At 42.9% G+C, this 24,711-nt stretch overlaps 1 protein-coding gene across 7 annotated transcripts in view; it reads left to right on the plus strand.

The window, feature by feature from the left end:
* The window catches only part of C11H8orf48 (chromosome 11 C8orf48 homolog), a 97,738-nt gene that overhangs the window by 59,838 nt on the left and 13,189 nt on the right, over nt 1-24,711 (plus strand). For 2 of the 7 annotated variants that reach the window (XM_062584689.1, XM_062584687.1), the window contains exon 7: nt 23,176-23,271. The exons of 2 other annotated variants lie outside the window; for them this stretch is intronic. In XM_062584689.1, coding sequence (XP_062440673.1) covers nt 23,176-23,271 — 96 coding nt within the window. Of the gene's footprint in view, nt 1-23,175; nt 23,272-23,681; nt 23,748-24,711 lie in introns of those variants that run through there. 3 more of the 7 variants (XM_062584690.1, XM_062584686.1, XM_062584694.1) reach the window with 3 other exon arrangements.

The following is a 24,711-nucleotide window of genomic DNA, read 5'->3' on the forward strand; positions in this document are numbered from 1 at the left end:
CTTCTCTTGATTTTTCCAGATCTATAAAGTCCGATTCTCCAGCCCAGAATCATCAGAGTAGTGACATTAGCTAGATCAAAGTAAGAAAAATGTCCATATGGAAATCAATTTTGTTGCTTGCCTTTGTAAAAATAATTGATTCATTCCATGAAATATCACTAGTGAGTCCTTGTCTTACTAATTGTTAGGCTACATAGCTACTAGCTGCTCAGAAATCCAGTCCTGAGCTTGTATGGCTAACATACACCTCAATGATTTGAGATGACAGCTGGGAAAGAAATTTGATGTTAAAATTGCATTTTGCTGCTTTATTTTCCTCTCTTCGTAATCTTCTTTTTCGCTTAATAATTAAGAGCCTGGCCTTTTTCTTTGCTAGAATTAAATTATATGCTTTCACCTTTAATCTGCCTGATGTTGAGTGAATTCAAGTGAGGCTGGCAGGCCCAAGACAGATTACTTCTCCAGGGAAAACATATCCATTTAGGACAGTAAATGCAGGAAACCTCTTGATGTGTAGCTGTCATTTTGGTGAACTCAGCAATGGAATATGTCTCCTGCCCTTCAAGAATGAGTTTGAAGACTGTTATTACCAGCGGTAGGGTGCTAGGGACAAGCCCCTGTAGATAGCAACGACTCATAAGTGGGTATTCTCCAAATCACAGTGAGCTGTAGCACTTCAAAGGTATTTGGTCGGAATATGTACATTGAGATTGATTAAAATTAGTCTTGTATCTCAACAGAATATGTTGATTCTCTATAAATATCAGTGCAATGAACAAGATCTTGATTTCTCACATGTGGTTTCTGGACCTTACACAACATCTCATCACTGTGTTTTTTTCATTTAAACCTTAATAATTAGAGCCCACCTCACTGGGACTACATGCTCTGCTGGTCTTCGAGCAAGCTAGCAATAAACAAGACCTTCCTGCTGATTACAGCATGACTCTGTGCTAATATCCTAATAAAGTCATCCAGGCGGAATAAAGGCTAGTAAAAGGATTTCACAAGGCCCTAGAATTTTTGCGAGGTTGGTCTATGGGCTTATTAAAGTAACAGTGGCTGGGGAGAGAAATTATATCCCCCTTGTTTTGCCCTATCTGTCTAAACTTGAAAAATCCCTGAGCTAAGGCGTGTCATCAAGAAAAGAAATGCATGAGTGTTATAACCTCTATGAAACAAAAAATAATAATAATCGTGTGTTTGTGTGTGTGTGTGTTTGTGTTATGAAAGATGAACAAATCTGCATTGTTGAATGTGATGCTGTTTCAATGGCAACTGAAGATGAAAGATGCAAATTAAGACCTTGAACTACAAAAATAGTTGTGGAAGCAAATGTATAATGTGACACAAAAGGATTAGTGGGAGTGAGAGTAAGGTTAAACTGCTCTTTAAAATGCAGCGTGGGACACAGTCATGCTCAGAAGAACCAGACTCAAATATAATCACTGCTTCTTCATTTAAATGATGGACCCCATACTTGCAGTTGAACACAGTAGCTTATCTCTGAGCGGAGGAAAACTATATTGATGAGATTGGTGGTTAGAGCCCAGAACAGCCATGGGTAGCATTGAAAAAAGGCCCTAAAGCTTGAAGATGCTCAGAACAGCCGTGGTGACCCACAGATAACTTTAGCTTAGAGCCACTGCCAGCCATTTCTTTTCCTATATAGAGAAAATAAATGTGGGGGTTTGAACAATGATCCTCAGAGGTAAGAGAGGAAGAATTTTCAGGCCAGCAAAGCAAGGGATCAGCTGTGAGCACTGAAAGCAGATGTGGTGGTGTGATATGGAGCTGCTTTGCCAGGCGAAGTATCTCACCACTTTGGAAGTTTTTCGCTGAGCTGCACACTCACTGGTTGCCATCAATTAGCTGAGGATTGTCCCAAAGACAGAGCAGTGCCCCCCGATCACATTTTCAGGGAAATTACACTGGAACAGGTCCATGGGCACTTCATGATGGAAGTTCATGTTGTAAACGTGTGGCACTAAAGGGCACCTCTCATTTAAGCTAAAGGAGAACATGTATTAATGTTTGCAAAGATGGATGTTGCCATTTAGCAGGTAAACTTGGACTCCATCTTCAAGGGGTAAATCAGATACACGAGCTGTCATATTGCCACAGGTCAAAAGGTAAAGACAGGGAAACAAGAACTTTTCTGTGATCCTTTTAACCTCTAAGCAATCCTTTGACCAGAAAGCAGGGTTTTGCCCTCTCTTCATACTGCCTCTCCTGCCTTTATTGGTCAGGAAAAATTTTAAGCTATGGCTTCTCTGGGGAACAGAAGCTACATAGAAGTTCAGTCTTGTGACTCCCAAAGCAGCTATATCTGATTGTATGAATACACAGCAAGTTTTAGCAAGTTAAATTTGTTTCTAATTCTGTATTTGAAAATGAGCTTAAATGCCAGTGGTGATGTAATGTTCATTTACATTTAGATTCTATTTCTATTTATTTTTATTCCTATTGACTGAATCTAGGTTCTAGCGATTTGATTTTTTTTTACTCATCTAGGCTCTCTTTGATATGAACAGCTCGTTTTTCACTTAAAGCCTGCCAAATTTCATGCCTTATTGATTCAATAAATGAAGAAGAATGACAGATAGAGGGAGAAATGGATGTTTCCTCCCCTTGGGAAGGCTTATACATTTCACAGGAACTATTTCTGTAGGAAATGTTTTCTCTGATTGCCACTAAAATGGTTCTGGAAGGAAGTTAGAGGGTATCATTCACTTCAGGTTTGCCCTGGATGTGCATAGCTGGAGAGATGCTTTAGTTTTGAGATATCTCCTGCATCATATGTTCCATAAACATGAGCTGCCTATATGTGAAAGATGGCTTGAAACATAGCTGCAAGCTCTCATTGGCACCTCCTCTCTCTGTGGCTCTTTGCTCTTGGTGCTGCTGTGTATTGCATCTGTCTGACACTCCAAAGGATCATCCTGAAGGTAGGAGCTACCAAAGCATACTGCAATGATTTGGGTCCTCTTTTGTAATTAGGATTACTTCAAATGCAAGAGTTCAAGTAGTTTCTCATCTGCTTCCTACCCACAGAGCATGGGGCAAAGACAGAGCAGCCAGGACAGCACACATCCTTCAGCACAGGGGGGAGTCTGGCTCTTTCCCCATGCTCTAACTCTGATCTCAGTTGGACTTATAGTAGCAAGGTGTTCCTCTTCTTCCTGTACATGAGTGCTTCTGAGCTTTGGGCTCTTTATTCTCTCAGAAATATCAAGGAGATTTATCTTTAGAAGAAATGGAAATGATAAAAGCTAGGGTTATCAGCAAGATTTCTCCAAGTACTTGCTCCCGTAAATATCCACTGGGATGACAGAGTTCCTTAATGGGATGGTGTGCAAAGAGTTGCCAGAGTAATTAGTTTCTACTGGGATACACAAGACATTTGCTATCTCTCAAAACTATTATTTCAGGCTCTCCACAGGCACAGACACACTGGTTACACTGGATTCGCCTACTCACGCTTTTTTTCAGAACAGAGAGGTTTACAAGAGTCCTATTTTTTAATTTAAGATCCTGAGATAATTGCATGACTTCGGGAGGCAAGAGACTCATTGTGCTGTGACTCAATCCAGGCAGGCATGCAAATGAGAGAATAGACAAGCCATAGCTAATAAGAAAGCTCTTTTTTGTACACAAAAAGTTACATTAAACTAATATTAGAAAGGCTGCAAATTGAAGAACTCTGCAGTCAGAAAAGAGAATGGAGGTTGATTTTACAAATTTAATTAGCACTTTTGCCCATGCACATTGATATACCCTTTAATTACCCGATCACATCTTTTTCCAGAGAACTCCTGTCTTGAGGTTACGTATTGTTGCCAGCTTTATGTTTCATTAATTTACTTTTTGACAGAGCACACAGACTGGATGTGCCAATTGCCTTTCACTCATTTTTGTACTACAATGAACTGTCCTAGCAGTTCAGAGCTTCAAGGAATACCCTTTGTATGTTCATAACATATACAAAGTAACCTGTCCTACAGTTTTCCACAAACCTAGCAGAGGAGATACTACTTTCTCTAATATATTAGCAAGGTTTCATGGTACAAGTGGTCTCAGAAACACGGGTCTCTAGAAAGTCCAATACCCTCTGTAAAAATCCAGCTCATCAGAACTCCCCTCCCTGTCCGTGGGGCGTGCTGCTCTGATGAGTGTGCGGATGAGGACACAACGAGATGCAATTTGAAACTTTATGCAATTCATGCTAGTCTGAGACATACTTTCTTTTGCCACTAAGTGGATACTGAGTACTTCAAAATAGCTGCTATTCTCTTCTGCTTCTTATGTCATATATTCTAGTCCTGAGATGGAGTGAGAAACTGCCACTGTCCAGGACAGGAAGCCTTCACAACAGTGGAAGCAGCATTATGCTCCTTGTCTCAGCCTTCTTGGCTCTTGTTGACCAGCACATCTCCCTGCTGGTGGGTAGGAATAGATGTTAGAGCAGCTTCACTTCTGGGGATTGCCTTCTTTTTGTCTACTTCAACACCAGCTGGAGAAAACCAAGCATCTCCCTCTGGTCCTTACAGAAACTCTGTCAGAAGGAACTTTGCCTTTCATTTGATGCTTATCTTTGCAGACGAAAAGAAAAGGACCATGTCTTTCCTGTGCCAAGGGCCAAATGCAAATAGAATAGCATGAATGTGTGTGAGGAAAGGCCATGTATGTGGAATAACAAAGCAAGGGGCAAGCAAAGACATCTGATTTATGCAAGAGTCACTGCGACTGATTCTCTTCTCTTCCTACCTCTGCACTTTTTATAAATGAGCCCTTTACTTTAGCCAAACACTGAGTCCAGGAGAGAGTATAATGAGTTCTAGCACTGCCAGACAACAGACCTTAAAAGTTTCCTTTTCTTTCTTTTTTTTCTTAAAAGCCTCTGAGCAGACGTGGACAGGCTTCTAGCCTTTTTGGCTGAAGCTTTGATTAAACTCTTGCTAAAGTTTCACTTTGTTCATATGTTCCCTTTCAGGCATAGGGGGAAAGGAAAACAGTGTATCGGAGAGTGTGCAGTCTCCCACCTCTATCCCTGATAATACCATGAAGATCTAAGCAACTTGTTGCCTCTCCCTGCTCGGTGTCTTGGCTGGCTGGGGCATGTGGCTCGTGAAATGACTTGCATAGTGAGGGCACTAACTGAGATGACTGACAGCCTTTCCGTGTCAGAAGACTGAACCGTCTCATCCATGGCAGGGAGCTTTAAAGCATTAAAAAGAGCAGAATCTCCACTGCTCGCAGGAGCCCATTAGTGGGTTTCTGCTTTTGAATCTAAGTTTAGGATGTACCATTAGGATCCCAGATAGCCTTATCAGCAATGTCGAAAGGAGTTAGCAAGAAACTCTTGCTGTTTGATTGCCTTCTGACCTTGGAAAAAATAAAGAAAAAAGAAAGGAAAATGTAGCTAGAGTGGATAATATTACCATAGCCTTTAAAGGAGCATTAACAAGCATTAGGGACTGATTAGTAAATACTAGATGGCGATATGTTAATGACAGAATATCAGCAATTATCAGGTGCTACATAATAGGTGAAATGTCTGATCAAAATGTGATAGTGAATCCATCGAAGGGAAGTATTTCAAATTGCCTGCAGATTGTAATTAGCCTCCTTCCTGCCTCTTTTTTTCTGCTCTTCCCTGCCTACATTCTGATGTGTCACTCTCACTACTTATGCAATTTTTTCTGTCAGGATTCAAGAGCAAAATGAAGCCATTTCTGATCTTTCACCATGACTAGTGGTTCCTGAATCTTGTTAATGTTGTCAGATCATTTCAAAAAAAGTGACACAGATGTCTGCATCAGCCTCTCCCTGACCGCATCTGCCACGGCACAGAAATGTGGGTACAGAAGGATGTGGCATCTCTGCCTATTATCTTTAGCTAGCACAAGCCATGGCACCGAAGATCTGTTAAACTCTTCCCAAACATATGACTTCCAGGACTTACACAGTGCTCTAAAATTGCACAGAGACGAAAAGCAACGGTTCATTTTATTTGCAATTAAAAGCGTCTTCTTTCGGATGGTCATCAGTTAAAAATGTAACAACTGCTGCTCCATTGCAGTCTGCTACAGATCCACAGGGGCTGAGCACTACTTGGCTGCAGTCACAGTGCACATGAGAATGCTGTTAACATTTAATGTTAATTACCTGATAGGATAAGTGTTACTACCTCATCCTCATTTCATCATATAGCCAAACCCATAACCTAGATTTCTACATAACTAGTGCTTCTTCCTACCCTATTGTATACACAGAGTACTTCCATTAAGCTCAGCAAAACTAGAGTAACAGGAGGATTAGACTGTTGAACTGAGACGAGTAACAGGCTCTCAGCCTAAGCCTCTGCTTGCTTTTTTTTTTTTAATCTGCTTATCTTCATTATTATCAACTAATCCAAGACTACTGATCTTAGTTTTTAAGTGTGTAAGAGGTCTTAGCATTAGGAGCTGGCCTTAAGAGTCTGGGTTACCCCTTACTTTGCTTACAAGATGGGATATCTCTTGCTTCTTAGAATCAGTAAGGTTGGAAGGGACCTCTGGAGATCATCTAGTCCAACCCCCCTGCTCAGCAAGGTCACCTAGAGCGTGTTAGACAGGGTTGCATCCAGGTGGGCCTTGAATATCTCCAGAGAAGGAGACTCTACAACCTCTCTGGGCAACTGTTCCAGTGCTCCGTCACTGTCACAGTGAAGAAATTCCCCCTCACGTTCAGGCAGAACTTCCTGTGGTTCCTTAGCTCCCATCCATGTGTTCAGAAGTTTAAGTGATCCAGTGGAGACATTTGAAGGTAGCAGGAGGATGAAGGAAGATGCAGGAAGAAAAATTGAGAATATGGATAAGGGTCTTTTAGGCTGCGTATTGCTCTGCCTGCTTAGTGGAACATAATATGAGACTATCTAAGCTTCTGGGCTGCAACAGGTTCCTTAAGAGGAAAAAAAAGAGAAAGAAAGAAAAAAAAGAACTGTTTTATAACAGCCTTTCAGATCTGAAATAGGTTCCTAGATATTTGCGGTGGAATTTGGTAATTAGTGATAGTCAGCAATATCTTAAAGTTGAAGTTCCATCAAAAGATAGATAAAAATAGTAAAGTCAGAATTTGTGCAGCGTGGAGCTTCTAAAGCGTGTAATGAATTCCTGGTACTTTCTCAGGAAGCAAGCAGCATGAATAACACTGCCCTTATCTTATTCCATGAGAAATCAATTGATTTTCATGCAATTCCCTGCTGTGACTATGTATGCTTCTAGGAGGAGAGGGAAAAAAAAACGAATAGAGAAAAGCAGTATTTTTTCACTTTGCACTGAAACACATAATGAAAGCACTGAAGATTAGCAGTCAGATAGGCTCTGAAAAAAGCTGATTCTCTTACATCTGAGAACAGAAATAGCATAACCTTACCTGCATGTATTATGCTGGTGTAAGACAGCAGATAGAGCTATTGAAATGTCTGCACACATTGCAAGCGTCTCTCTTCGCTGTCAAATTGCCAGAGCTGCAGCTGAGACTTCAGGAGAGAAATAAGTCTGAAACAGCGCCTCACGTTTGCCTCTCCCATTCCTCATCTGGAATCCTGCTGGCAGCCTTTCAGCCACTTGAGATATTTATTTTTCCATAGTCAGTAAACCTTGACAAAGCATTAGGACAGGTCCTTACAACGAGGCACTTCATCCTCCATCAGCAGCAGGGCTGATGTTCACTCATCTGCCAAGCCGAGAATATTAGGTGACATGATATAGTAGATTCATTTGATTTCGTGAGAAAAGACTGTGGCATGATTAGGAAAGTGCTTGGATCCTGGTACAGTAAGGATAACTTAGTACAAAACTGCAACAGGTCTAAAACCAACCTGTTAAGCAGCCTGGCTGTGTTGTGATTTACAGGTCTAATGAATTGTAAGCATATAGTGATGTCCTGGATGACCAAGCTTGGGATGATGTGCTTGGCAAAGAAGGAGAATTGTCCCTTTGCAGCTGGGAAGAATATTACGGGGAACAAGATAGCTGAGGAGAGAAGTATAAAATGGCAGAGATGCTGCCTCCTAACAAAGCATGTGGGATCACTAATTTCTGCTTAATAAAGCCTTGGACGAAGCTGGTCTTCCTCCACTTTCCCCCTTTGATGTCTCTCTCCTTGTTATCCTTTCGTCTCTTCATCACTGGAAGGACTGCACTAAGGTGCAAGCATATGCGCTGTCTATCCATGGCACAAGCAGCTTGTAGCTAAGAAACGAGAAGCTCGGAGAGGCACTTTAAAATACAGGGTGATTTTGATAAATGGTATATTTTTTTTAGAGGGCAGCATGCTTGTATATAGAGTATAGAGACACTCGATCTTTTCCATGTGAGCAGTAAGTGAAGTATCAATCCTTTCTTTTTTTTTAAAAAAAAATTCTTTTAATTGTGAAACAAATGAACATGAATGCCTTCCCCCACCTTCATTTTAGGAAAAAAAGACTGAGTAGGAAAATAATTAAGTGGTTGCTTGACTTTATGCATAGAAGTAGCTACATTTAATTTCAAGGCAAGTTACTACAGCTTTCTATTGAAAGCATCAGCAGAAAGGCGAGCAACTATATCTCCATTAGAACACAGTTAATCTTGAGAAGACCTTGAATGGCTTCTGCATTCGCTAATGGAGCCTTTCACACCCTTTTCTTTTCACAGCCTCATTCCTGTGAGGACTACTTTTGCTCATGTGCCAGTAAAAATACAATAATTCAGGAAGAACCATGAACCTTCCTTGAACTAATAATCTGCAGCTTCCATTGAACAGAGATAGAAATGAAATATGTTTCATGAATTTGGCATTGGCTCAGCATTGCAGCGGGTATACAGACCTGTGCCAGCGAGTAACCCACATCAAATGCCCATCTGATTTCTTTGACATATACTAGGTAAATTTTAGGAAAACTGTGATAAGTTATATGAGATTTCGGTAGGTCTACAATAAAGTGTCAGCCATGACCAGCATCATGTGACTTTTTGCAAAGGGAGAAACAAACTTGTGCTTACTCATCATCAAGGAAAGAAAGAAAATTTTCATATAATTAGACTGAAGTTCACATCAGAGACAACAGGTAAATCTGTACTGTATTTTGGATGTGAGCTTGCATTTGTGCTTGAGCCCGAAGTCCCCTTTTACTACATTTTGCATTTGAACCTGCACACAAGCGCAGTCTTTGGTGAACTTTAGGGCATGCCAAAGAAGAGCGTTTGGGCTTATGCTGTTGATTAGCATGTTTAAATGGGAGGGTGGGCCAGGCTGAGCTCTCTGGTAAGCGTTAATATTCCTCTGGCCCTGGTAGCATCTTTGCAGGGCCAAGAGTGGCCCAAGTCACTGGGGCTTTCGGGAAGGGCCCAACGCAGCAGAAGGAAGAGTAAATGAGATCTGTGGGCTTGGCCTGCCTTGTAAGTGTGCAGGAAGGTATGGCACAGTTGGCTTGCTTACCCACTATACAGTTTGGAGGTATGTAGAGTAAGGATGGAGATATGAGAGGTTTTAGCATTTAAAAAACAAAATGCAAAACAATTTAGATTTACATCCAGACAGGCTGATATAACCTGAAGCAAATCACCCAGCTCTTTTGCATGTCCTCTCCTGCACAAATCAAACTTTCTGGGAACAGATATCCTGAAAGTACTTCTGTCTTGCACTTGGCCAGTCCTGTCTGACTTGTCACACCTAGCAAATGGGAAAGCTGCTGGTGGAGAGATGGAGCAGGTGGAGATTGTGGAGCCACAGGTGCAGATATGAAGGCTGTGTGGTCACTGAAGCAGAAGCTGGAAGCTGAGCCTGAATTAGCAACGATGCAGAAATGTATTCAGGAAGAGCAACAGCAAAGGATAAAGAAGAAAGGAGACGAGGTATCCGATAAAACAGTGGAGGCAGCAGCAACGATCTTTCCTCCTAGCCTGCTCTGTCGGACCAGCCACTGTACCCACTTTTACCTGTCTGTGCCAGTTGCCCGTTGCCTCTTGTCCTGTCACATTGGACAACTGAAAAGAGTTTGTCCCCATCCCCTTGACACCCTCCCTTCAGGTACTTATCCTCATTGATAAGATCCTCCCTCAGTCTTCTCTTCCCCAGGCTGAAGAGGCCCAGCTCTCGCAGCCGTTCCTCATAGGGCAGGTGCTCCAGCCCTCTGATCATCTTCATAGCCCTGCGCTGGACTCTCTCCAGTAGCTCCATGTCTCTCTTGTCCTAGGGAGCCCAGAACTGGACACAGTCCTCGAGATGAGGCCTCCCCAGGGCTGAGTAGAGGGGCAGGATCACCTCGCTCGACCTGCTGGCAACACTCTTCCCAATGCACCCCAAGAGACCATTGGCCTTCTTGGCCACAAAGGCACATTGCTTGGTCAACTTGTCGTCCACCAGCACTCCCAGGTCCTTCTCTGCAGGGCTGCTCTCCAGCAGGTCAGCCCCCAGCTTGTCCTGGTGCATGGGGTTATTTCTCCCTAGGTTCAGGAGTTGACACTTGCCCTTGTTGAACCTCAGGAGGTTCCTCTCTGCCCAGCTCTCCAGCCTGTCCAGGTCTCTCTGAATGGCAGCATAGCCCTCAAGTGTCTCAACCACTCCTCCCAGCTTGGTATCAGCAAACTTGCTGAGGAGGCCCTCTGTCCCTTCATCCAGGTCACTGATGAAGAAGGACCCAGTACTGAGCCCTGGGGGACGCCACTAGCCACAGGTCTCCAACTAGACTCCACGCCATTGATGACAACCCTCTGGGCTCTGCCTTTCAGCCAGTTCTCAATCCACCTCACTGTCCACTTGTCTAACCCACACTTCCTGAGCTTATCTAGGAGGATGTTATGGGAGACAATGACAAAAGCCTTGCTGAAGTCAAGGTACACAGCGTCCACTACTATCTGGCAGTTCCACATGCCCTCTCTGATACTGGCTGTCCTTGGCAATGGGCATGCTTAGTCATTTGTTTGGTTCAGCTCTTTTGCCTGCTGCTTAGGTTTGCATTGCTGATTTCTGCCCTTTGGAAAAAAAATCCGGCCATTGGTTTGGTGATAGCACAGAGCTGAGGTTTCAGCACTGCAGTAAAGGGCCATCTACCAACTTTTTTTTTTTACTCCTATGGTGTGCCCTAATGTAGTGGGGTTAAGGTTGGAGAAGAGGGTCGTATGTTAGCTTTCAGTATGGCTATACCATTACTTGCATACTATTGTTTCGTACATTTTGTATGTGTCTGTAATTCGATACATTTCCTTAAGTACACTTTCTGGGGGTTTTTGCGAGGCTGTATCTGTCTCTATTTGTGAACTAGACTGAAGACATCAGTTAACCTTTTCGTCTGTGTTCCATCTTTGCCTAGATTTGTTTCAGCCAAATGACCTCACTGCAGCAGCTGAGCAGCTGGAGGTTACTTATCCTCAACAAAGCTCTTAACTCTAAAGCTCTAATTTTGTTTTAGCAAGAGAATTTAATGCTCGTAGAGTTACCTCCAAAAGTTTCATAATCCAAGGCTGTCAAACGTCATCTGACATCATATCCAGAACACAATACTTAAGATAGTTCCAAAAGTTCAGTTGTGTATCTGGCCAGGCTTTTTGGATAACCCAATAGGCTAGAGGAGAATTACAAAGGAAGATTAGGAGAGAAAATTAGTACCATATCGCTACAGCTGGTACATTATTTCTTACATGTTTAGAGAAACGGACTGAATCATACCAGGCCATTGAGCAAAATGTTTGGACTTCGAGGAGTAGCAGTGGTGAGTGGTTTGATAGCAATCGTTGTTGTATATAACAGCTGCCTGAGCTGGGAGTAACTGGTGTCTCTCCGATGATGCTGACAAGCATCAAGATACTGATCACTTGCACGTTTTTAAAGATCAGGTGGCACATTTTGCAAGAGTATTTTAAGTTCAGAGCCTTGATTGTATTCTGGTGTGAGTTACTACCTTGCACTGTCCTAAGTCTCAGTTTTATTTTGAACATAGTATTCCCCTTTCATTTGCACTTTTCAGCTGTTATATGCACTGCTAAACAACTAGTTCGTTCCACCTCAGAGGTAAGACTTGTGCGAACTGCAAGGCTCGTGCAGCTTTCGTTGAAACATAGCCCTACTCCAGAGAGAGCAGGGGGAATTGGATACAGGTGCCGGAGTCATGCTAATTGGCCGACATGGCTTGAGCAGGAGGCAGTGGACACAGTCTGAGCCCACAACAGGAGCTGTGAGCACGTCAGTGGGCTCAACAACTGACACCGGTGAATGCAACCAGCAATGAAATGCACCCTTTAATGAGTATCTCAGCAGCACCACGAGGTACTTGCTTGGGATGGGGCTCTAGGAATGCTCTCAGTGCTATGTGTGTCTTGATTTGGGGGATTTGCTGTTGCGTTGTAACCCTGGGAACTGGAAGAGAATGCAAACTCTCCCTGCTTGTTCTTTGAGTGACCCACTGTGTTAACGGAGAGTTTATCCCGAGCAAGTAAGGCTGCTGTTGTATAGCTGAGCAACATAGCACTCTGGTGCAGAGGCAAGGTGAGGGAATCAGGGTGTTGAACCTGGTACCTGCTTAACAGGAGGGAATAAGGTATGAGCTGCCTGGTTGGGATCCACCTTGTCTCTTGTGCCAGGGCCTCCGCCGACCATGCAGTGTCACTGAGCTGAGGATTATCTGCTGCCTATTCCAAGGTTGTAGAAAGGCATCAGGGATGTGGGCCTAGGAATACAGGTGTGTTTCTCTTGAATACATATTTTGATATTTAGGAGCCATATAAAGAACTCAAAATGTGGTGGTGAAGAATTTATGGGGTAAGTGTGCATATGCATGAAGTCTGTGAAGATAAGATGCACTGCTGCTTTATTACTGGCAGTAAATCGTATCATCATATGAGCGTGAGTGTACCTGTGTGCATGTGCACATGGTAGGGGGAAAGCAGTGAGACACTGAACTGCAAAAAAACATTTATATTGAACTGTAATTTACTGTTATTTTAAGTATACTTTATCCCTGTTATTTGCTGGCACGGTAATCTCAGTAAACATAACTGCTAGTTTAGCAGTAATTGTTTTCAAGATCTGGGACTGTATGGCACTGATATTAATTGCACATCATTGTTCCTGAATTAAAATGTTCCTATTTACTAACCTCCTTCCTCATTATAGTCCTGAGCCACTGGGGAGTTTGAAGCTCATCTATTTGTCAAATATGTTTTATGAGTTAATTCTTCTGTCAGCTCTGTTGGATATTCGTATCCACTGGTAACAGCTCAGGAATTGCCATTGCGCTCAGGAATGGATCATCCAACCTGACTGTGCTGTCAAAGATTATGCAAATAAATAAACACGTAACTTGAGCCCTTATGTGCCTATGCTAGGAATACTGTGTCTAATATAATTGATGCGTTCATAAAATAACATCTATCTAAATATTATAGATAGATGCTCTTTTTGAAATGGTTGCTTTGTTTTGTTGTGTGCGCTTTTAGTTAACAGCTGCTAAGATACTGAACAGCCTGACTGTTTTTAAACAGACAACTACTTCTGACCCAACCCCCCCCCCCTTTTTTTTTTAATAAAGATAAGGAGGAAGTTATTTTTCTGGAAAATGTGTAAGATTTTTAATATGTCTCCCATGCTGAATTGAGATGAAAGGTCAAAACTCATTAAAACTTTAGCAAACTAGAAGTCTATGTGAAAAGATTCATTTTGTGTTTTAATTATTATTGGCCTTGATTTATCAGTGTGCCCAAGCGTATGCTTAATTTTCTATTTCTTTGATTTCAGCCACATAGTTAGGGTTTTCTGAGTCAAAAACTGATGAGTTTTCTGGGAGTCTGTCCTTGGAGTGCCTGGAGAATAAACTTGAAAAACAAAGAAATACAGCATGCTTTCCAAGAACGCAGTAAAGCTGTGAACCTCTGCCTCTATCTCCTTCTCTACACTGAGCAGAAAATCATTGAAAGAACCAGTTGCTTGCAAAAAGATGGCACTGCAGAAATTCAATCACATGTTACGTCGTACCTGCAGGGCTCATTCCAGACTGCTGATGAGTTGCAAAATGGCTGGATGCACATCCAGAAATGGATCTGTTGCTCAGACCTGTCCAAATCTGGAGCTCTTCCCGGTGATTTATCTTCTAGATAGAGGAATCAAACTTCTTTTATATTGTTTTTAATGTTTTTGTTTCTGGACCCTTTACAGGCCTTCTCCATAGTCTCAGAGTTCCTTTTCTCTGCCCTGCAAAATAACATCTAGGTAATGGAGCGATCGACTTGGCTGAAGACTTTTAGATGCTTTCAAATTCTCTGTCAATGCCAACCAAGATATTATTCCCATAATCCCATGGCTGTGCCTGTTGGCTTTTACATTAGTGGAAGGAATAGATTCCTTCTGTCTTTATCTGCAGCCTCTTGCTTTTATGACTCCTTTGCACCATCCGTCTTTATTTCCATCGCAGAGAAGAAATGTCTTCCCCTAGAGGTTGCGTCCAGATGAATGTGTTTGATTCGTGGTGAGATCAGAGGAGGGTGATTTACAAAGGTTCTGCGCACTCAAGACGCAGGAGCTCTGGTACCGTTGAAGCATGCCTTATATATGATGGATGGGGCATATTATCTAAATGCTAATAAATACTGAGCTACAAATTGGCTCCATTTTTCTTCATTCCTCTGCTGCCTGTGGTGGTTGAGTGATGCTAAATCTAGCCTTGGACACATTACAATACTAATTAATTCCAATTTCTTTCTTTGTTCTTCCTTTTCAGTAGGGCAATATGGATGTGCCGCCTCTGGGTATATTTATCGTACAGCCTCATTGGCTTGCCTCCACGAAGAGTGCGTAGTACAGTTTGGTGCGAGGGGGACAGGGAGCAAGGCTGGTATAAATCTCCTCTGGCACAGAGTTCTTGAACATAATTTTAAAAGACCAACACAAGGTTTATAGTTCTTATTAGATGCTGTAGGACTTTCCCATAGGCGTGATGTCCTTTAAGTGTACATTTGATCACATATAAATGATCTAAGTTACTTGTTTGGATGAATACTTGCTATAGTATCTTCTGTGTAATCTCTCAATTGTTCTTTTTATCATTTTAGATCCTTAAAGCTAAGCTGATGAATATTGACTTTTACATTTTGGGCCAAAATTTCAAAAGCGAGTAGATGATTTCTGCTTAAACAACTCTAAGTATGCTTTGGCAATGTCAGAATGGGACATGCTGTACCCATGCCTGTGTCTAGATTTACAGCCATTTGTGCGCAGATACTTTGGGGGTGTTGGTGAAGCTCATAAGCATGCCTACATATAATTTGCAAATATCTCAGAGCTGCTTTTGAAAACCTGTTCCCAAATCTCTGTGGGATAGTGTTCGCTTGCAGCTCTTCATCATCAAGTCATTCTCAGTAATAGCACTTGTTGCTTTTTGACCAGGCAACAAATTAAATGAGCCATCTTGCACTGAATCCACACGTGCATCCTGCAAATCTTGCAAGTTATTCCAAATGAAGCCCCCAAAACTGTCTCGTGGTTCATGCACAGCCAGTAGGAAGGCTAACTGGCACCTTCTCTGGGCACGTGGGACCTATGAAGGGTTTCTACCAATGGAAAAGTTTAACTAACTGCAATATTAGGAGATAATCTGTCCTTTTTTTCAAAGAGCTGATTATTAAAGGTTCAGAGTTTTCTCAGATCACTTTGGGATCACTAAGAATTTTTCACCTCAGAGAATTCAGATGTTTGCTAGATAATTGTGGGAAAACTTTGCAGTTTGGTGCAGTGGGAATAGCCTGTCTGAAACAAAGGCAAAAAGAACAAAAACATACTTAAAATATCAACAGCACACACTTATTCTGTGAAGTAGGGCAGCCGTTTTTTTTCTTCCATGGGTTTTTGGTTTTCTGCCAAAAGACTTCCAAAACATTTAGCAAACGGAGAATATGGATGACTTAATGAAAACCTACTCATTACATACAGGGAGCAAAACTTTGGTGAGGGGCCCTTCTGTCTCCAGACAAAAGTGAACCACAATCCGAGTTGAATCAACGCTGGAAGAAGGGCACTCATTTTTAGGTACGCCAGTGATGAGTGTTGGGAATCCAGTCCAGGTATTGCAATAACTTTCTACAAGTGGAATTTTTAGTTGGGCCCATCTTCTCGACCATGTTCTGCAGCTTAAGCAAGGAGTTGCATCAGGGATATATTTTATAGTCCCTGTTATAGATTAGCTAAAGGTTTCAAATGATTTTTTCTGCCCATGAAAACATAGTCTGTGATTCTTATAAATAAGTGAGCTGCTATGTGCCATCCTTGCTAGAGAGTTCTTCCAGGCTCGTGTACGGGTTGGGTTGTGTTTTGCCATGTACGCACACTGTTTAAAGGAGCTGTATTGTTAAGCTGCCGTGTTTGTGGTTACCATGTGGTACAAGTGAGGCATGTCAGATGGGTGTAAGGGCAGAAGGTCTACTGGGACATTTCCATAGACTTCTTCTACTGCAATTCCAGCCTCTTCTATGGGTTTTTATCCTGGGATGGATATCCTGTATTTATCCTTGATGGTGAATATTTTGGAAGTGAAACAAACTACTGGAGGGGAGAAGACCAATATCAACACTATAGTTGCCTACCGTCTCCTACAGTCCTTGTCTGGAGTATATTTTTTAATTTAATTTTTGTCTTGCTTATGAGATGAGTAAAGGAAGTCATTTCACATTCTTCACAATTTAGGCATTTACGTAGCCCAGCAGAGTTTGACAGGACTGAACTAATCATGCAGTTTGGCTCTGATCCCTAGCAAAACTATCCCTGAATCCAGATGCAGGCTTCTATGTCATGCATTCACTTCCTGTATTTTGATGTTATTACTGGCCTCTATGTTTATTTGTTTAGGGCCAGATCTGCACTCACCTGATGCCATCGATCTGTAGGATCAAGCTCAGCTCTGAATGTGGGGTTTGTTTTTTTTTTCCTTGTTCATCTTTTCTGAAGAAGGCTGATAAAAAAAGCAATTCAAAGGTGCCCAGTGGGCGCAGAGTCGCAGAGTTACAATATGCCAGAGCTGTCTGCAAGTGTTGATGAGATGACCTCAACAGTCCTGAGGTTTAATCATAAACATCCAAATACATAAATGAGACAATCTTGTTAAATAATTGAAGTGGTATTAAGTTCAGGCCTCTCACATTTAGTGCTTTTCAACTTTCCTGCCATTTATTCCATTGCTCTTTGTAGAGAAATTACACTTTTCTAGTTTTAGCATTTGTTCTGCTCTGTGCCACTGGCTCCAAGCAGCTTCTGCAGACCTCCCGACCTCCCTATTTCAGCCGGTAATATCATGGCTTGTTTCCATGGAGACCAGAATAAAGTGATAAATAAATGTGGTTGTGAAAAGCAAGCTTTCACCTTCTGTAACCGGGATAAGAACAGAGGGAGACTCATTGCTAGGTTGTGTAGCTACATGCAGAGGGCAGGAGAGCCCCCTGTACCCTCTACTTTGTGTCGCCCACAGCACCAGAGAGAAGGGTGCATGGCTTGTGCTCCGGGGACTCAAACGGGGATGACTTTAGGAGGCCTCAGCATCCCCAAGGGGATGGGCAACTGCTCATTGCTCTTCAGCATAGCTATAGATTGAAACCAGAACGTTCGGTGCATCTTGGCACTGGCACAGGCTGCCCAGAGAGGTTGTGGAGCCTCCTTCTCTGGAGGTATTCAAAGCCCATCTGGATGAAACCCTGTCTAACACACTCTAGGTGACCCTGCTTGAACAGGGAGGTTGGACTAGATGATCTCCAGAGGTCCCTTCCAACCTTACCTATTCTGTGATTCTGTGATGTTCCACCATCAATTTTGTACCTAGATGCAAGTGTTAATGGCATTTACTCTAGGGTACACCTCGCTTCATTGAAAGATGCCCAAGAGCTCTGTGCTAGCTCAGGGACCTGTGATTTGGTTATTTTGGTGAAAGCCTCTGATGAGATGAGGGCCTGGGAGCTGAAAAACTTGGGTTCGGACCTAAGTTGAATTGCTGAGCTGTTGTGTGATCTTGATACATCACATCTCACTCCTTTCCTGTGGTTTATTTATGAGATTATAACACTTCTGGAGCAGGCAGTGTCTTTCTGAGTATCTTTTTTATGGTGTCTGTTCCAGGGTGGACTTTGTCTTGGTTAAAGTTTCTAGGAAAAATATAATAATAAAAAAATCAAGTTCAGGAATACTCCTTGAGGCCAATGCTATGTTTTATCTTCCTACATACTCCTCTTGTTGCAGCTCCTGTAATAGTAGGGACTCGGAATGAACGTAGGTCTCATGAAACTGCCCTTACAGTGAAAATGGAAAAACAGTCTCAGACTATGGCGCACACTTTCAGCTGGAATTTCCCTTCCTGTGATTCTCTGCTTAGAGAGATGTCGTTCTCTGAATAAATTACTTTTCTTTTTGGTGGATTCAATTTAAGCCGGCATTGCAATGAATATATCCTCCTATGGTAAAGTAGGTGAATTTTGTCACACTGAATGCTTTTGTTTAAAGTTGTGGTAGGTTCAAAACAAAAAAGCTAGCCCAAAATACCCTTCACCTCTGGAGAAATTAAAAGCTGAACCCATGTATGAGTGCTGTGGTGGTTCATTGAAAAAAAATTCAGAACTTCCAAACTGGGAGAGGAAGTTTGAAATAGTATCAGATCCAAACTGTAACCTCTTCATGCTCACTTTTATATCCACATTTTCACTTTCTACCTTGTCACATGTATTAATTACTGCAAATGTCATGTTTATCTGTAAACAGACACTCTTTTCCAGGCCTTGTTAATACTCATGATTGGAATCACGCTCTCTGTTTACCTTGCCTAGTTCTGCTGGGACACCCTGGGGATTTTCCAAGGCTACAAGCACAGGACTGTGTGGTGGTCATTTCCAGGCGCTGGTACTGCAGTAGAAGATACTCTTTCCTGTGATTTACCAATAAACCAGCAAGATACTTTGCTGCTAGCAGCCCTATACTGCTGAGAATTGTTTCTCGGGTGAGATAGTAAATTATGGTCTTTCCCTTTCTGTAGACATAGCTGTTTGATAGAACCAGTTCTGGTGTTTTATGTTGTCAGACTGAAAGTTCCCTGTGTTTCCCTCCCTCCAGTTAAAAAACAGCTGTTTTGCTTTGCTCTTCCCAGAAGGGGCTGCATTTTATTAGAATTCGTGTATGCAATATAGATGGGGATAAAAATCAGCATAACAGGAAGTACCTTCTTCTTTGCTTGTTGCAAGGGCAACAAGAGTGTGCATGCTGTTGGCGTGCTGGGTACTCTGCTTCTGCGCAGTTGTCTAGGAACTGTGAGTATTGCAAACCTTTCTTTTTGTGCCTGTTTTTATACCGTCCAGTCTCTTCTGGGAATTTTTCTGCTAGTGGGACACAAGTCTGTGCAGTGTGGACTTGGAGGATTATAACCATGCCTAAAGGGCACTGGAGGGAGCCATTCCTGCTGGCCCCTTATGTTTTGGCCTGTGGTGCTCCCTTATTCATTATGGTTCCTCCAGTTTCAGCTGTCTGAACAGCTCTGTGTTGGCAGTTTGTTATGGCTGAATACTTTTCTCTTGCTCCTGCCCCCTCTGGTTCATTCCTTTAATGTTTGTCAGCTTTGTATTTAAGATTCCTTTTAACTGTAAGTTCTGAAACAGGCTTCTGATTAACCACCACCTACGAATGTCATTAAAAAAATACCAGAATCATCCTTGAACTCTCTTCTGCCCCTTTGCTACTCAGACAGGGCCAGATACCTAATTATAAAGAAATATGCAGAATTCAGGTGCATTGGGAACTGTTATGTCCTTTCGAGAACCCTGTTTGACAGTCCGATGATCCTCAGGAAGCAAGGACAGTCCTGGTGCCATCCCAGAGGATAAGGATTAACAACCCAGGAAGCAAAGAAAGAAGATTCACGCCGACAGGAGGAAGAAAGATGCGTGTGTAGTTCGAGTTCATCTTGGCAGAGTCATGCTGCAAATGCCAATCCGACAGTTTTAATGCTGGCAGGAAATGAAATGTAGGAGGGGGCCGTGCAGGTGATGGCTCGTTCTTGCTCAGCATGAGCTACGGCGGGGAGACTGTTGGCACTAATAACCCCCCGTGTGCTCGGAGTGGCTCTCCTCTGCGAATACATGTCAAAGTGACAAAAGACACCGACAGACAGATGATCTTGGGCTGTTGCCTCTCGGTTGCAAGAAAGATGTGAGCTGAGGTGGTTTTGCCTCAGGCAACAAGATGTTGAAGTTGAGGACGTAGCTGTACCTGAATTACCTTTAAACTAGGTAGGACAACTGTGACAGCAGAGCTGCTGCAGGAGCGCAGAGGTCTGTGCAGGCCACCAAATTCACCTAGGACGTAGGTACCGTAGGCTTTCTGTATGGAGAAAGCCAATGCTGGGAAACGCTATACTCACTGTTACCCACTGTGGTTTGAACATGCTTCTCCAAGGGGAAATTTGTGATAGTTTTGGTCTTTGTGGCCAAAAAAGTGGTGTAAATCTTTTGCTGTCCTTCTCAGTCATATGTGTTGGAGTGGGGCATGGCGTCTCTGACTTGCTACCACACTGGGCTCTTGCATATGATTGCCCTGGTACCAGTATTTCACATTAGTATTAACAGACATTTTTAGTGTTGTTCCTTCTGGAGGAAGATCCTCTGAGGCTTAATGGCTGTCAGTCCAGAACCCCGAGCTGGTTTTAGAGGAGATTATGCCCTTAGGGAAAGCACCAGCGTTTTGTCTTACAGATAGCTGAAGAAAGGGAAACCCCACGCTTTTCCCAAAACAAGCTCAAAATCAGTTCAAACCAAGACGTTGTGTTATTTCTTCCTCTGCCTTCTCCATCAGGAACCTGGACTCCTGTAGCTTTTGCAATAAAGAAAAAGATGGCATGATGCCATTCAGAAGTTAAAAATCAGGAATTATAAAACACATGGGTATCTCATGCCATCTTTGAGGGGTATCAATGCAGGGATAGAGGCACAAGTGGGCAGCAGGCCAGATCTAGCACCGCGTGAAGGGTGCTGGGCTGGACTGGGCTGGGGGATCACGAGGGAAGGAGCTGGGTCAGCCATCGCTCCCCCGCGGCTCCTCCTGCAGCTTCCCAGCCTCCCCGGCACGGCCGCTGTTGCAGGGGGATACAGCCGTCCTCGACATTTTCCATGGATTTGCTATGCTGCCAGCGTTCCTCTGCAGCACCCAGGTGAGGCAAGGGAAGCGGTGCTTTTTACCACTGGACTGAACTGAACAAAGTAAATAAACGGCACTTCTGGAACAGATGTTTCCCGTTGAAAGCTAAAGGAAGGTCAGCAGCAAGCGAAGAGTGGAGCGGGGAGAGCTTTGCAGAGAAAAAAGGACGTGAGAATGTTTTTTGGGAGCAAATGTGTTGCATCGCTATCACCTCCTGCAACCGTGACAGGCACTCGTTTGGATCCCAGGGATCTGGCCCCATGGCACTAAGGACACAGCTGGCATCTGGGAGCACAGAAGTGCAAATAAGCTCAGTCCCACATGGGTCCTGGACCATGAGCAGGGTGCTGGGCAGTCTTCTCTAATTTTTAACGAGTTCCACCTAGCTTTGACCTTGCCCAGCTGCCTGGTGGAAGCTGTAACAAGGCAGGTAATGGTAAAGAATAAGCTGGGATCTGTGAATGTGCAATGAATTCCCTCCTGGAGAAGGAGCACCTTTGCTTACTAGGGTTTCTACAGCTCTTTATTGTTCACACCCCTTATCCATACTGCAAAGTGAACCCAGAGGGTTAAATCTGAGCAAAAGGGGGGATTTTATTTTTTTTATTTATTTTTTTTTATTCAGGTATGTTGGATACTTCCTGGATGGAGCAGAGCTGAAAACTGAGGTGCTTTTGTAGAAGAAGTTTCTGTATTGGTGGTAAAAAGAGAGGAAGGCTTTGATGCAGCTGCCAGTAGTATTGCACTGGTGACTAGGTTGCTTTCCAGGGAAAGTGGCCATCAAGGTGCTTATTAGGAAAAATATTTTGATTGAATGCAACCTGCCAAACATCTGCTGGGTGGAAAACATTGAAAATACATTATTTATGTATGTGTTCAGGGAAAGCTTTGCCACTCTTCGTATGTTTGAAATCACAGCCCCCTGAGTCCAATGGAAATGCGGTTTGCACCTGGAGGAGAGGAAGAAAGAAGAATCACCCAAAGACGTCGACTTTAAGGAGGCAGTAACTCGCACACTACTCTCAGTTGTGCTCACTAAATTTCATCAGGGGAAATTGCTGCTCATTTGTGAAACAGCTGTCACATCTCACTCCAGAGGTGACTGGTTTTTATCAGGGTAAACACGGAATAATGCGATTGTATCTGCACAAATGAAATCATGTCTTGGCTTTGATATTTAAGGCAGGATTTTAGCTGGTAAGAAAAACAGCATTTTTTAATTATTTTCTTAATTAGAGAAGCACACTATTCCCTTTCCGTTGCAACCTTCTGAAGCTGGAAATCTCCCCGTTTCCTTCTCCTCCTCTTTTGTTTTGCCGGGAACAGATACAGCATCCCCAAACTTCCCTTTCTCTGCTCTGCTCATGACTTGTTTGTGCATGAAGGGTTGTCCATGTGGGACAGATTTTTGCAGGTGTTGTTATAATCTCCCCAGTTTGTTTGCTATAACAGAATCTGCTTTTATAGCTTTTGTTTCTTACTCAGAGATTTTTTCCTGTTCTATCATGGACTATAGATTTTTTTTTTCTTCTGCAAAGCTAACTTTTCAATCTAGCTCTGTCAAAGAATTTATCCTTGCAGCTACTTGCAGGTTCATGGATCACGGCCATTACTGGGAAACCCATTGCAATACAGCACCTCTGTTAGGCAAGCTCTACCCCCAAAGGTGATGTGAAGCATAATAAATAAATTCACTCTCCTGTTTCTCAAAAGATTCTCTTCATTACGCTGCTGATTCTGGCTGATCTGCCATGTGGCTACATAAGACACAGGTTTGTCTGTGTTGATTTTCATCCGCAGATCGTTTTAGCTCTCACGTACTTTGGACTCCTCTTGTGTGCTTGACACGGTTTGTTGCCTCTGGATATACAGCAGAGAGAGGAAGCCTCTGAAGCCAGTTGTTTTGCATTTGAACTTTCTAGGTCCCCTCTTACTATGAGTCTGACAGGCAAAGGCAACTTCTGGCTGAGATATTTCATAAACTTTTTGCTGATTTCTTCACAGGTGTCGTAAGAAAACATCTGTGTAGAGCTCATTTGTTGGACCTGCAGCTGGACTGGTTGGTAAAGGACGACAGAAGAAGATCTGTCCAGGTAGAAAGTGAGTTTAATTGCTTGCTGTGGGTCAGTACCATCCTCAGTTACTGGTATAAATCTAAACTAAAGTTTGAACAAGACAGAGCAGAACATGTCCTCATTTCATTGGCAAGCTTTGGTGATACACTGAGGTGAATTAATTCTGATATCATCTACAGAGTTACAGGGAATCATGCTAACCTATCCTGCTGCCCGCAGGCTGTCTCCACGCTGGAGACCGGAGGAGCCACAGGGTGCCTCCAAGCGCCCTGCAGTCCACATTGCACCACGCTTGGAGTCATGGTATTTACATTCAGCTCTGCTGTCTTGATGCCAAAGCAGTAAGTCAGAGGGATGATAAAAAAGAGTCAGGCGTTCGAAGGACTGACTGGGATAGAAGGCTAAAATTGCTCAACGTGTATCATTTGCCTTAAGGCCAAGTTGGGAAGATACAGCCATGAAGGGAAGAACGAAGAAGGATCTGAGCACGAGGGAGGGACAGGGTGTCTGTGGGAGCCATGGAGGAGCCAGTGCAGCCAGGGAATAAAGTGAGCCTCAGGAGAGCTGGCGTTCTACCCCCAGCACCGAAACAGACTGCCTGAATAATCTCAGGCGAGTTACTTACTTTATTTGGCTGCCACTTTTCTTGCACATTGTGAGAAACTTGACTTCTTGCTGCTGCTAAACCTTTTTTAGGTGGAGTCCTGAGGCCGCTTGGTTCTCAGAGAACATAAAAGTTGTTGGCTATGGCTGCACGTTCTCTCGGAGGGGTTTCTCTTGAAATTCTCCTAATATAAGTTATTTAAGAGTCTTTCCTCTGTGTATATTAATTACCCTCTATGCTGAAAAAAAAAAAAAAAAAAAAAGAAAAGCAGTTCTGATGATAATACATCTGTGAGATACTCTGAATTCTGTGGATTAAAAAGTATTTCTATATGCTACCACCCTGTTTAAAAATTATGGAATGTTTAAAATTATGGTCCCAAATTGTGTCATAGACAGCAAAAACAAGGCACTGAAGTAAATCGTGTACTTAGATACATTGCTGTTAAATATAAGAGTGCAGCTCTTGTTGGAACTACATAGCCAGGGTGGTAGTAGGTCACTGAAATATTGGTATCAGGTGAACATGTTGACTTGTGAGATCCAGTAGCTGAAGATGATCTCCCTAACGAGGTTTTGATGCTGGAGAGCAGTGGTTAGTGCACTTGCGATTACAATGGTAGAAAACAATCCTGTCATGTGCAAGGGCAATGGAAATGAAAGGAGTCCTCTCCTGTTCAATTGCTAAGACCCTTGCTAAGGCGTAGAGAAGGAGAGCAAATGCAAAACACTTCCCACACTTCCTCGCAGACCTGTGCTTCAGTGCACAATGTGCATAGCTGTTGAACTCTGGCTAGTTGGCATCCCCATGCTTTTGTGAAATAAGCATTTGAAAAATGAGATGGAGGAGGAATACAGGAGC

Source organism: Rhea pennata, chromosome 11 (genome assembly GCF_028389875.1).
Source record: "Rhea pennata isolate bPtePen1 chromosome 11, bPtePen1.pri, whole genome shotgun sequence".
NCBI classification, from domain to species: Eukaryota; Metazoa; Chordata; class Aves; order Rheiformes; family Rheidae; genus Rhea; species Rhea pennata.